The sequence below is a fragment of the Rhipicephalus sanguineus genome, chromosome 1 (assembly GCF_013339695.2).
Source record: "Rhipicephalus sanguineus isolate Rsan-2018 chromosome 1, BIME_Rsan_1.4, whole genome shotgun sequence".
NCBI lineage: Eukaryota > Metazoa > Arthropoda > Arachnida > Ixodida > Ixodidae > Rhipicephalus > Rhipicephalus sanguineus.
In genome coordinates, this window is record NC_051176.1 from 132,485,889 (window position 1) to 132,498,438 (window position 12,550).

At 42.3% G+C, this 12,550-nt stretch overlaps 1 protein-coding gene across 2 annotated transcripts in view; it reads left to right on the top strand.

Annotated features, from left to right (window-relative positions):
* LOC119398405 (uncharacterized) overlaps positions 1–12,550 on the top strand; it is a 49,669-nt gene that overhangs the window by 11,849 nt on the left and 25,270 nt on the right. For both annotated transcript variants that reach the window (XM_037665350.2, XM_037665351.2), the window contains exons 5-6: positions 9,554–9,640; positions 10,497–10,623. In XM_037665350.2, coding sequence (XP_037521278.1) covers positions 9,554–9,640; positions 10,497–10,623 — 214 coding nt within the window. The remainder of the gene's footprint in view (positions 1–9,553; positions 9,641–10,496; positions 10,624–12,550) is intronic.

Sequence of the window (12,550 nt, forward strand, 5' to 3'; positions counted from 1 at the left end):
TGGGCGTGCTACGCACTTCCTCAGGTTTCACAGTAGTGGAGCTGCCATACGTCTTTTTATGCTGAGGTGACCTCGGCTGCATTTTTGCGATGCACCAATTGTATTTTATATTGCTGACTGTTCAATTATCCTACCATGTAGGTTGAATTTGCACAACCTAATGTAATAATTTCTTACTTTTCTCCTGGCAATTACAGCATAAAGTGCAAAAATAAGATACATATTCGGCAAAGCAGAATTGATTTTAATTTTTTTATGTCTGGCTTAAGTTCCACTGGCTACGATTACCGGGCATTCGTGGCATCAGCTTTCATTCTGCTTTTGCCTTTGCTTACATTAAAGAGACTGATGACCAACTTTTATGGTACCCATTTTCTTTAATGCAACGAAAAGCTTACTGTTCAGAGTGTCTATTCATGGAGTGATAATGTGGAAAATGCCATGAAACATACTTAATCAGAATTTTATGATCTGCAGCACTGATCAGGTTTTACATGCAACACATGCTGCATATAGTGGTAGGTGTGCGATAGCGATTATATGGCGACAAACCAGTGAGGCCCTACATAGTTGTGCATATCAGGCCTGTGCTGCTGCGGCTCATGTCCATACACTGTGGTGAGCTGTGCATGCGTGTGCACTGTGTGCCAGCACGGCACCTCGACAAAGGTTTTCAGTTCCCCTTGTTGCCAGGAGGGCAGCGCCGCTTCTCAGCGTTGACTTCTTTTACCTTGTAACAAGCACAGAATAAAGCGGAGATGTCTAATAACATACAGACTGTAATTTTAAGCATGAATTATGGTGTGCCTACACAAGAGTAGGCTACGTACAGCAATCCGAAGGACTTCTTTGTGTAGCATGAATGCTTGTCCACCAGGCTGTATGGTGTACCAATTTTTGTGACTTGCAGATGCAATTCAAGACTGCGAATCTTATTCAGATCACGAAGAGAATGCCCAATTCTGTCAGTGTAATTCATGGTCTTTCCATTTCTGCTGTGGTCCAATCATATGTTCTGGCCGGTTGTCAGTGCTTTAAATAAAAAGTTTTTTTCACTCCTTGCATGATTATGCATGTCATGCAGTTGCTTCCACCACCAAATTTGTGGGCAATGAGAAGTGGCAGTGCGCATTACGGGAACTTGTCATTTTCTGGCAGTCGAGAATTCTCGCACGTGAAAAAAGAAAACAAGAAACAAGCTGGAGAGAGTCAACACGAATGGCATGACACTTTATCAGGCCAGCATCTCTCTTAGTCTTATTGCCTTCATTGGCAGTCTATTAGGTAGACTTACATCTAGCATTGAAGAATGCACTTATATATACTCGACCACTTCAGGGGGGAATATTCACCTTGTTAAGCGCGGAACTGAAACTGTGGGAACAGGACAGGGAGTAAGACGCACACAAGCATTTGTGTGTGTGTTACTATCTGACCCGTCCCCATCTTTTCAGTTCCGCACTTAACAAGATGTATATGTCGCGCCAACAAGGCCAAAATTCCACCCTTCACCCTTGCTAAGGGGGGCAGCTTCTTTTTGGGACCAACAACTGTATAAAAAAAAAAAATCAGAAATGTTATTTTCGATTCTGCCATTACTGATGCATAACTTTATACTTTTCATACATCCTCGATCATTATTTCAGCCATAACAGCCTTTTATATCGCATCAGCAACCAATGGTGCTTTGGTCTATGCTATGTACAATCTTCTGAGAAGCTTTTCTCAGCTTTGGCACACTCAATTTTGATCATTTTCGTCTTCTGAAAAGCTGAATGTTTAGTGAGTGCAATAGGGTGCCAAATGTTCCTTTGGGAAGTTATCAATTTTTAGAAAGGGTGAAAAAATTAAGGCAGCTTTGCACTAGTGGTGCTAAGCCTGAAGGAAGTGTGGAGCTCGGTGGCCTTCTTTGTTTCTCTTTATTTTTATCTATCTTTACTTTTCTCTATTCTCCATTTTTTTCTGTGTCTTGTTTGTCTCTGTCTGTTTCTATTTCTTTCTATATATATCTTTCTCTTTCTTGCTCATTCTATCTTTCTTTGTCTTTTTTCCCTTCCTTTCTCTCTCTCTCTATTTCTTGCTTTCCTTTTCTTTTTTTCTCTTCTCTCTATATATTTCTCTTTCTTTGATTCTCTCTTTCACTTTTTGTTTTTCTTCCCTTCTCTCTATTTCTCTTTCTATGCTATGCTTGACTCTCTCCCCTCCTCCTCACCCTCTCTTCCCACCGTCTTGCTCTACTATACTATACAAGGCTATGTTTTGCTCTGCTAGCGTGTCTGAATAGCTGAGTATTACGAAGCTCGCTTTCGGATCATGGGTACATTGGTTCGAATCTCACCTCGTCAAAATGATTTTTTTCACCAAGAATTTTCCTCTTTCTATCTTTCTCACTTTCTCTCTGTACTCGTTCTTTCGCCTATCCGAGTTATTGCATCCTGCACTGAACAAATCGGTGCAGCAGGAGTGTGCGCGCCGGGCGAACATGTTTGGGGAGCAAAGCAGAAGGTGAAGAAGAGGATGAAGAGAGCGTGTGCTAGTCATGTTATTGCGTTGCACGCGCTAGAAAGGTAGCGGTCATTCATGATGATGATAGTTTATGCGAACACATAACGGCATAACGAAAAGCATAACAGCTCCGTTATAATAAGAAAAGTGCTTTTTCTTACTCATTCAGATGAGAACTTTGAAGATTCATAACTTTTGTTCTGGAAAAATCTAGAGCTATAATATTACTCTTGTTGCACTCTTTGATATCTGTAGAAACCAATGACATTTCATTCAGCAGGATCTAAATAGCTATTTTTTTTAATTAAAAATTTCATCAAATGAAGTTAATATCGTGAATATACATAATAATAATATCTGGGGTTTAACGTCCCAAAATCACGATATAATTATGAGAGGCGCCGTAGTGGAGGGCTCCGGAAATTTTGACCACCTGGGGTTCTTTAACGTGCACCTAAATCTAAGTACACGGGCCTCAAACATTTTCGCCTCCATCGAAAATGCAGCCGCTGCGGCCGGGATTCGATCCTGCGACCTTCGGGTCAGCAGCAGAGCGCCATAACCACTAGACCACCGTGGCGGGGTACATATAATGAATAATTAAATTAAAAATTAACTGTATGGTGTGCATAAAAACTGAGCTTATATTTGATATGAGCACATGGAAATACATAATCACCGACACTTTCATCATCCTAACTTACGAGCACATCTGTAGCCATATATTATTGGTAGCTATACCTCTAAGCTGATTTATCAAATGCATATAATTTTTTTTTTAAAAGAGCATAAATAGGACACAGAAAAGAACTACACTTGTTGAGTGTGGCCCTTCATGCGTCTATACACCATCCATTTAATTACTTGACAAGGAAATTGCATGTCTGAAAGATTAACACCTCATCAAAGCCCGTAACCTCTTGTCATTCATTTTCTCTTGCTTATTGTGTATTCTCTGTCATCTCTGGCTATATATTTCATGTTCACGCAATAAAACATCTGTTGGAAGTTAGCACCTACGTAGTGCAGTTCTTTCCTGTGTCCCGTTCGTGAGCCGCTTTAAATAAACTACTATGTGTACCAGCAAGCTTGCATAACCACCATTTTGAAGATCAAATGCATCTTACCTCCAGTTGTGCGAGGGCTGTTGTGGAAGGCATCTTGTGTGTGCTAGCTTTTTCATTACACTAAGCCAAAAAAGGTAAAGCTCCCTCTTATGTCAGGGAAGTGGTAGCACAAAATTGTTTAGGAGACTTTCCACTGGATAATGGACTTGCCCTGAAAACCATTTTAGGTACCATATATTCTTGCATACCTCAACAAATACAACCAGAAAATTTGTTCAACTTGAGCTATGCATAGTACATAGTTAATGGCTAATGCCTGCGTATGATATTTTCATGTTAGTGTTTTGGGGGTCGACATTCTGTAAACGAACAGAGCCATAAAACTGGCCATTTTTTGCTTTCTAAGGTGCTGCATCCTGTTCCTTCATATCTAACACTAATGACATTACCAATATTTAAAGGGGTCATGAAGCACCCCTTGGGCTTGTTGAAAAAACACATCCTGCGGAAAGCTGACACGGCTATGAACTGCTCTGCAAAATACAGTAGAACCCCGCTGTTACGTTCCTCACTGCTGCGTTTTCCCGGCTGTTACGTCGTTTTCCGCCGGTCCCGGCATAGCTCCCATAGGATACAATGTATTGGGAACCCCGCTGTTACGTCGTAACTGTCGGACCGTTCCCGTATGATACGTCACGAAGTGCGCTCGGGGCCGACCGAGTGACTACCAAAGAGAGCCGCCATGGTGCATTTTCACGCAGCTTGGCCTCGTTTGACCGTAATATTAGCCGCATGAGAGGCGCAAGCAACAGAATCTTTCAATTGATGCAAACAAAAGCATGGCCTTCGAGATTCAAATTGTAAAGATGGCGTCTATGACGTAACTGCCCGCGAAAGCAAGGCCTTCGAGATTGGCATTTACTATTGACAAAAGCATAGCCTTTGAGATTTGTATTGCACAAAGATGGCGTGTATGACGTAATTGCTTGCGAAAGCAAGGCCTTCGAGATTGGCATTCACTTCTGCCATCGCGTCGGCGTAGACTCATCATCATCGTTATTTGTCGGAGAGCGGGAGGAGTTCGAGCTGGTTGGAGCTCGCACGGTCGTGCGTGCGGTTCGCGGTCGGACTCGCCGCGCCGGTCGTGATTGCGTGTGCTTAGTTCTTTCATGCCTACAGCTGTTGGTGTTAAAAAAATCACATACGTTGATTACATTTCTGTGGATGAGGCCGTCCTAAGCTCCGCGTTTCTATCCATCGACTAGATCGCGGCCGAGCGCGCCAATTTTCGTGCTGCTCGCAAGAATTGAAATAAAATTCTGTACCACTAAATATTTTGCCGCTTTTCCTGTTTTTCGGCTCTTACGTTTCCCGTCTCTTACGTTTATTTCCCACGGTCCCTTCAAAAACGTATCAGCGGGGTTCTACTATTACAGTCATGCGCGCCGCGTAAAGGCCACAAGCGGAGCACGAAGATGCCGTTTCCTCAGGCGCCCTCTTTTCAAATAGAGGCCGGTTCTCACTCTCATCGGTGAGCGGGGCGTCTGCACATTGATGTCGCGGATCTGCCTGTTTATGTCGCAAGAGACATATAGCCGGATCAGATGCGCTCTTGCCACAGGGTTCCGCCACTTGCCGGCACCGCACTCCTCAATACACGGTAGCCGCACTCGCGCAAGCGAATCACAGCGGGAGAGCGATCGCGTTTCATGACGCGCGCTGACATAACTTCTTTCCCCCGTGCCATCCCTCCCTGTCTAGCTTCCAGTGTGCTCGTCGGCACGAGAAAAGAGAGAAAGCGCTGAGAGCGTGCTCCAAACCCCTGTAACTCCGCTCATTCTTGACGGATTCGAGAAATTTTTGCAGCAATCGATTCGGGAGGCAGTAAACTCCGATACTGAGGTCATTAGATTATTATTTGGAAAAGTGGTTCATGACCCCTTTAAGGACCATAGGACAACCTTTGTCATAGACAAAAAACATACAAGGCCTTATGTTGCCTGTGCCATTGGCATAATAGTATATGGAATCTTCATCCCATGCAGAAACATTTTATATGTCAGTACTCACAGATTGAAACATGAAAATTTAGAGCTAAGTAATGTACTTACTTTTGTTTTGCGTTTCTACAGTTTGTGTCTATTCCTGTAATTTTGACTTGAACACTTACATCAGTGCACACATTACCTTTAGGGGCCAGATTTGCAGCGATGTCACACGTTTATTGTGAGCAATTGCTTGTAGCAGTCGTTATGCAAAAAAACAACGATGTCCCATTTCAATCCGTGAGTATTGGGCGTACATGTATATTAGCCAAACATGCTGATGGATCATTCACCCATCATGTGACTGTCAGTTATGCTCATGCTCAGAGATTGCTATTTTGTCAACATGGACCACAAATTTGATATGAAAAATATGGCTTTGTCATATTTGTATTGTCAGTTTTGCATTTGTGAATTTGCTTCCTGGAACATGATTTCTGAACAGAAGTTGCGACTCACTTGTGCACAAATCAGTGGAAAATGTCAGCATAGATGATGGCAAAACAAGTCTCCCCACTCACTCTTGCATATGGAAGACATTTTCCCTGACTTGTGTGCACAAGTCTGTGGATATCTTTTATCTTACATGGCGTCATCGTTGCATTGCTGTGAAATAAGAATTTTGAGAAAAAAAGGTGGTGATTAGACCATATTGATAAGCCACTTCAAATAATATTCCTTTCTGTTGTTCATTGCACTCTCCTCTGACTTTAAATGTTTGATGCTTGAAATAGAATTTAGCTGCTGGCTAGCACCTGTCTTGAATCTTAGTTTCAGCAGCTGTTGTTCATGTGTGCACTTTTATAACATTATACTGTAGCTCGGTGTCTGCAGTTTGATCACAGTCATTGTGCAAGAAAAAGGTGGCAGCATCAGAAACAGCCAAAAGGGAACTCCATGTAGAAAGGACAAAAATGCATGCAGTAAAAGATAAGCAAGGCATGTTGTTAGCAACTTCAATGACAATAATGAAGGTGGCCGAAAACTTCTAATCCGATCTGTACAGTTTGCAAACAAGTCATCCAAGTTTGAGTGAAATGAAAGTCAAACAGGACAACAGAGTTCTGTCTGTAACTATCGATGATGTTAGAGAGGCCATACAAGATATGCCTCTACAAAAAGCTGTCAAAGAAGATGGTATAACAGTCGATCTGATTAATGATGGAGGGGATTTTATAGTATTTGAAAAAGTTGTGACGGTCTACGCACAATGTTTCAAGATCTCAAGTGTACCAATGAGCTGGATAAATGCCACTGTTAAATTAATATGCAAGAAGGGATACATAAAAGATGTCAAGAATTATAGACTCATCAGCTTACTTTCAATATTATACAAAATATTTGCAAAGGCAACTGCGAATAGGATAAGTGACACTCTCGACGTTAACCAACCAAGAGAGCAAGCTGGCTTCAGGAAGGGGCACTCTACAATAGGTCGCAGCCATGTTCTCAAATAAAAAAATTGGGAAATCTCTTAATTACAGCGAATACCTTTATATAGTTTTCATAATCTATGTAAAGGCATTCAACACAGTAGAGATGCCAGCAGTCTTGGAAGCACTGCATCGCAAAAGAGGACTTGAGACGTATGTAAATACCATAGCTAACATATACAGACTCCACAGTAGTGATGCAGAACTATCGATGGTACTATCGATAGCTGACTCACTATCGAACTATCGATGGTGAAAAATACTATCGATAGCGCTATCGATAGTAAAAAATTCAATGGTACTATCAATAGTATAAAATCAACAGCGCAGACTCACTGCAGAATAAACTTGGTTCCCGGCGCGCGTGGTACATAGTGGAGCCTGAGGAGGAGGCTGAAGGGCAAGAAAGTTGACATGCTTGTGTTCTTCACCAGAGTGCTTTGCGGACACATGACCATAAAGTCAAACTGTTTAGCTGTAGCGGATAGGAAGACGTTACATTTGGTGGGACTGCACGGCTTCAAATTGATATTGCATTCTAGGATTTCAAAATAAGAAAAATATCAAGAAGTTAATTGTAAGGTGTAACTGGTTGCTTTCGGATACGAATTTATTGATGGATGTTTTCCGCCATTTTCACTGCGGAAATAATTTCTCTGCCAAAAAATGCTCATAAATTAAGCGAAGCTGGTAGTAGGCTATCGCAACTATTTTGGCAATATAGCCAGCCAGCAACCGCATCATTATTCACACCACTATCGATAGTATTGTCACGTGGTTGTGAGGTGAAAAATACTGCAGCAAGACGGAAATAAGGGCGAACATGTGCCCAGAAAATCAAAACTCAAAATACAAGCGATACATGCTGCGCACTGATAGCGGCGGGAGCAGTCGTCAGCCGTTGAGTAATCTGATCATCGATGGAACACGTTGTCCTTTATACATCAGTCATCAAACCTTCCAGCGTTATCGCTGGTGCTCGCGTAAGCTCTCGAATAAACTTGACTATTCGCGTCCGGCGCGCAATCTTAACAGAATGATCTCAAGCAATTGTGAAGCTTCTCAAAGATTACGGCGCGGTCTGCGTCAAACAATGCTAACAGTCTTTGTGGGTGAAACCCGAATACGTCAAAACAAAGCAATGAACACGCGTGGCAGTAATATCGCTATAGTAATATTAACGATGGTACTACCGATTGCACTATCAATAGTTTGTCGATAGAAGCCCTATCGATAGTTTGTTTACACTATCGATAGTTTCAAAGAAACTATCGATACTATCGATAGTCAATTTACCGATAGTTCTGCATCACTACTCCACAGCCTCCTTACTTCTCCACAAGAAAAAGGATTGCGGTTGAAAAAAGGGTCAGGCAAGAACATACGATCTCTCCAATGTTGTTCACTGCATGCTTAGAAGTATTCAGACTACTAAATTGGGAAGAAATAGGAATAAAGATTAATGGAGAATATCTCAGCAACCTACAGTTTGCAGATGACATTGTGCTCTTTAGCAATGATGGTGACGAATTGCAAAAAATAATTGAAGACCCAAACTGAGAAAAACATAACTGAAGGCCTACACTGAGAAAGTATTAAAGCGGGACTAAAAATGAATATGCTAAAGTAAAGTTAATTCTCAATAGCTTGGCAAACGAACAAGAGCTTGGGATTAGCAACTACTTTTCAGAATCTGTGCAAGAGTAAAAAACGTACAAGGACCACTCAGCATGTAATGGAATGGAATATGATAGGTGCAACATGAAGAGAGCGGTAGACAGCAGACTGGATCAGAGAACAAACGGGGGTAGCCAATATTTCAGTTGACATTAAGAAAAAAATAGGGACCTGGGCTGGCCACATAATGTACAGGAGAGACAACCAGTGATCAGTGAGAGCGACGGAATGGATACCAATGGTTGGAAAATACGGCCAAGGTCAGCAGAAAGTTAGGTGGGGTGATGAAATCAAGAAGTTGGCAGGCATAAAATAATTGGCTAGCACAGGACAGGGTGAAATTGAGATCATTTAGAGAAGCCTTTGTCCTGCAGTGGACATAGAATAGGCTGAGGATGATGATGACCCCCACCACGGTGGTCTAGTGGTTATGGCGCTCGACTGCTGACCCGAAGGTCGCGGGATCGAATCCCGGCCACGGCGGCTGCATTTTCGATGGAGGTGAAAATGTTTGAGGCCCGTGTACTTAGATTTAGGTGCACGTTAAAGAACCCCAGGTGGTCGAAATTTCCGGAGCCCTCCACTACGGCGTCTCTCATAATCATATCGTGGTTTTGGGACGTTAAACCCCAGATATTATTATTATTATAGAGGATGATGATGATAGTGTTTTCACTTATCTGTAATGTTACTGCTACGCAAGTATGGTATCCTACCTTTGCACAACGTTTGTGTCAATGTTCTGTTTTTTTAGCATCAGATTAGCATGACTTCCTGTGTCCACCGTCTGTGCACTTGTATTTTATCATCTGCGCATTCATTGCAGACTTGGGAGGACCCAAACCACGTAGATAACAGGACCAACTGCAAGGGAGACAATGATCCCATTGATATCTGCGAGATTGGTTATCGGGTGAGCTTGTGAAGCTTTTCTTTTCTTCGCTGATGGTTGCACGTGCATACCTGGGCACTTGGCAACAGTCATGTGGTAGCGCACTTCAAAGGAGTGTGCAGCTTTCACTAGCTACAGAAAATTTTTTTGAAAACGAGCTAAAACTGAAATATGACGTTGAATAAATGTTACTTCAGCATTACACTCTGAAATTTAATTGGAATTCATGTCTTGAAATAATACATTTGTACAAAGTTACCTTTCAAACATTGTAATATAGTAATGTTTGAAACTTTATATGTAATTTAAGCTTGAATATTGCATACTGTTGTCTTATATATATAACATCAGTGCAACATTGTCTTATATATATATAACATCAGTCCAACAAAAATGCAGAATTATAATACTTCAGCTTTATAACATGCTCTACTGTAAGCAGTGGACTTTGCAATCTGCCCTCCCGGTCAAGATTTTGATACTAGTGGTATATTCGTTTTTCCCCCAAAAAAAGTGTTCAAAAACAAAGTGGTGGGCAAATACATAGTACCTGTGGGAGCTGAATGCACGGCGAGAAAAATTTTTTACTTAACCGATACGTCGAGATATGCCAGTTTGATTTAAAGAGGGTTTACTGTATATATGCCATGTGTGAGGATTTTGGTAAATTGAAATCGCGGCACGAAGTTGCTCAACTTCATCGCCAAAAAGAACCCCTCAGAAAACATGGGGTTCAATGCAGCTGAGATTGGGAAATGAGAATAGTTTGTTACATCATGGATTTTAGTAAATTGAGGTTCATTATATCAAGATTTGACTGTACTCTCATTTATTTGGCTCGTGATCAGCTCCACTGACGCATGTGCTTCAATTCCAGGTGGCAAAGCGAGGCGAGGTGATACAAGTAAAGATCCTCGGCGTTGTGGCACTGGTAGACGAGGGGGAAACTGACTGGAAGCTGCTTGCTATTGATGTCAATGATCCTATGGCTAAGGACCTAAATGGTGCGTGAAAACTATTTTACGTTTCCCTGCAATGTGATAGAGCTGCTTATGTCTCTTGGCTGCCAAGCCACAAGAGAATGACGCTAAAATAACTTTGTGCAAGAAAATGCCTTAAAGTTTCTCTTTCTGAGGATTTGACTGCTAGCATTCAATGTTCGCTTCTCTATTATGGATATTGCATTATATCTTGCACCTCCATTGTCGCTTAACAGCGATGGTTTTCTGCTGCCAAGCACAGGGGTGTGAGTTCACTTCCCAATCATGGTAGCCACTAGGCTTGTGCGAATAGCAAATTTTAGCTTCGAAGTGAATTCGAAGCAAACAGTGATTTGGTCGAACAATTTTGAACCGAATTCAAATAGCATATATTACATATTATAAAGAAAAATGATCATATTTGTCATGACCCAACTAACCTGCGCAATATTTTGTAAAAATTGGAACAAGGCATGTGCAAGTAAATGTCATTCTTTTTGCTTCAAAGGAAGTTGAAGCAACTTTGAATAGCAGTAGGATTTGACTTTCGGTAGAATGCAAGTGATAACCTCTAAAATATGTTACGTTTTAAAATTTACTATACTTAGAGCATATAAGTCGGTATAACAAGCTTTTAAACTTAAAAAAATCATGAAGCGATGTGAGGGTAATATGTTCATTTAATCTTGAAGTGGGGCTTTGCACCAGTGCGAATTTTTCCTGGAAAGGTGTATTCACGGTATAGCACCTCTCCGCTGCAGCGAAACCACCTTTACAGGGGGTTACAAGTGGGCTAAGATACACCTATTTGTTCATTTCGAATACTTCGAAATTTCCAAAAATTTTAATTCGAATCAAAGAAAATTCAAAAACTAATATTCGTTCGAATATTTGAAGTGCACGAATATTCGCTTCAAGCCTAGTAGCCATGTTTTGGTGGGAGCAGAATGCAAAAAACACCCATGTAGTTATTAGATTCAGGTGCACATTAAAAAACTTCAGGTGGTTATTATTAACCTGAAGTCTCTGACTACAATGTGCCTTGGAATCTAATCAATTTAAGTTACTCATATCTCGCACTTCAGGTTTCAGTAAAGCAGTGGAAGACCCATTAAAGGGGCCCTGCAACACCTTTCTTAGTTATATTGGAATAGTCTCATTATTGACGTATGACTCTTCACGAGTCGTATGCCGCAAAAATTTTTCGAATCCGTCAAGTCTAAGTGGTGTTACCAAATTATAGAGATCACGTTCCGCAGCCTTCTCTCTCAACTCAACGCCGCGAGCGCGCGGAAAGCTAGGCAGCGACAGCGAGTCGAGGGAGGCAGCGCAGAGGAGCGAGGCTCCGCCCAAGAGCGCCGGCGGAGTTTTTTTCTTCATTTTTTTCTCTCTGACGTCTGGGCGCAGCCACGTGGTCTGTGCCGCCACTTCCGGTCGGCTTGCGTCGTTCTCGTCGAGCGGAGTCGATCGCACTGTGTATCGCGCGTGCTTGAAAACTGCGCGTCGGTTTGGTAATGTTGGGTGTGCACCTCGAACGCCGTAGTGTTTTCATCGCTCTGCCAACCATGGAAGCAAACCTGCGCGCTCGTTTGGAACGAATGACAGCTGAGATCGGTTTCGGCCCATACTCCGATACACCGCCTCGTAAGACGGCACTGGCAGACGACCCCGAAGCGCCGCCATTACCGTATGCCAGCATTGTTATCGGAGACACGCTGCGCCCGTGCCTCGGTCGGTCGTGAGAACGTGCCGACGATGCAGTTCTCAGCTGACGAGGCAACGCTCGAACGGCTGCCACTCTCAACGGCAACCGGCGATGGTCAAAAGCACAGAAATATTCACGTTTTCGGCACTGCGCATGGCGAAGAAAACGGAACCACGCAACTACGAGCAGACGAGCTGTCGGTGAGACCGGAAGTGCTAATATTAATGTTTGTTCGGTGTTTTTAAT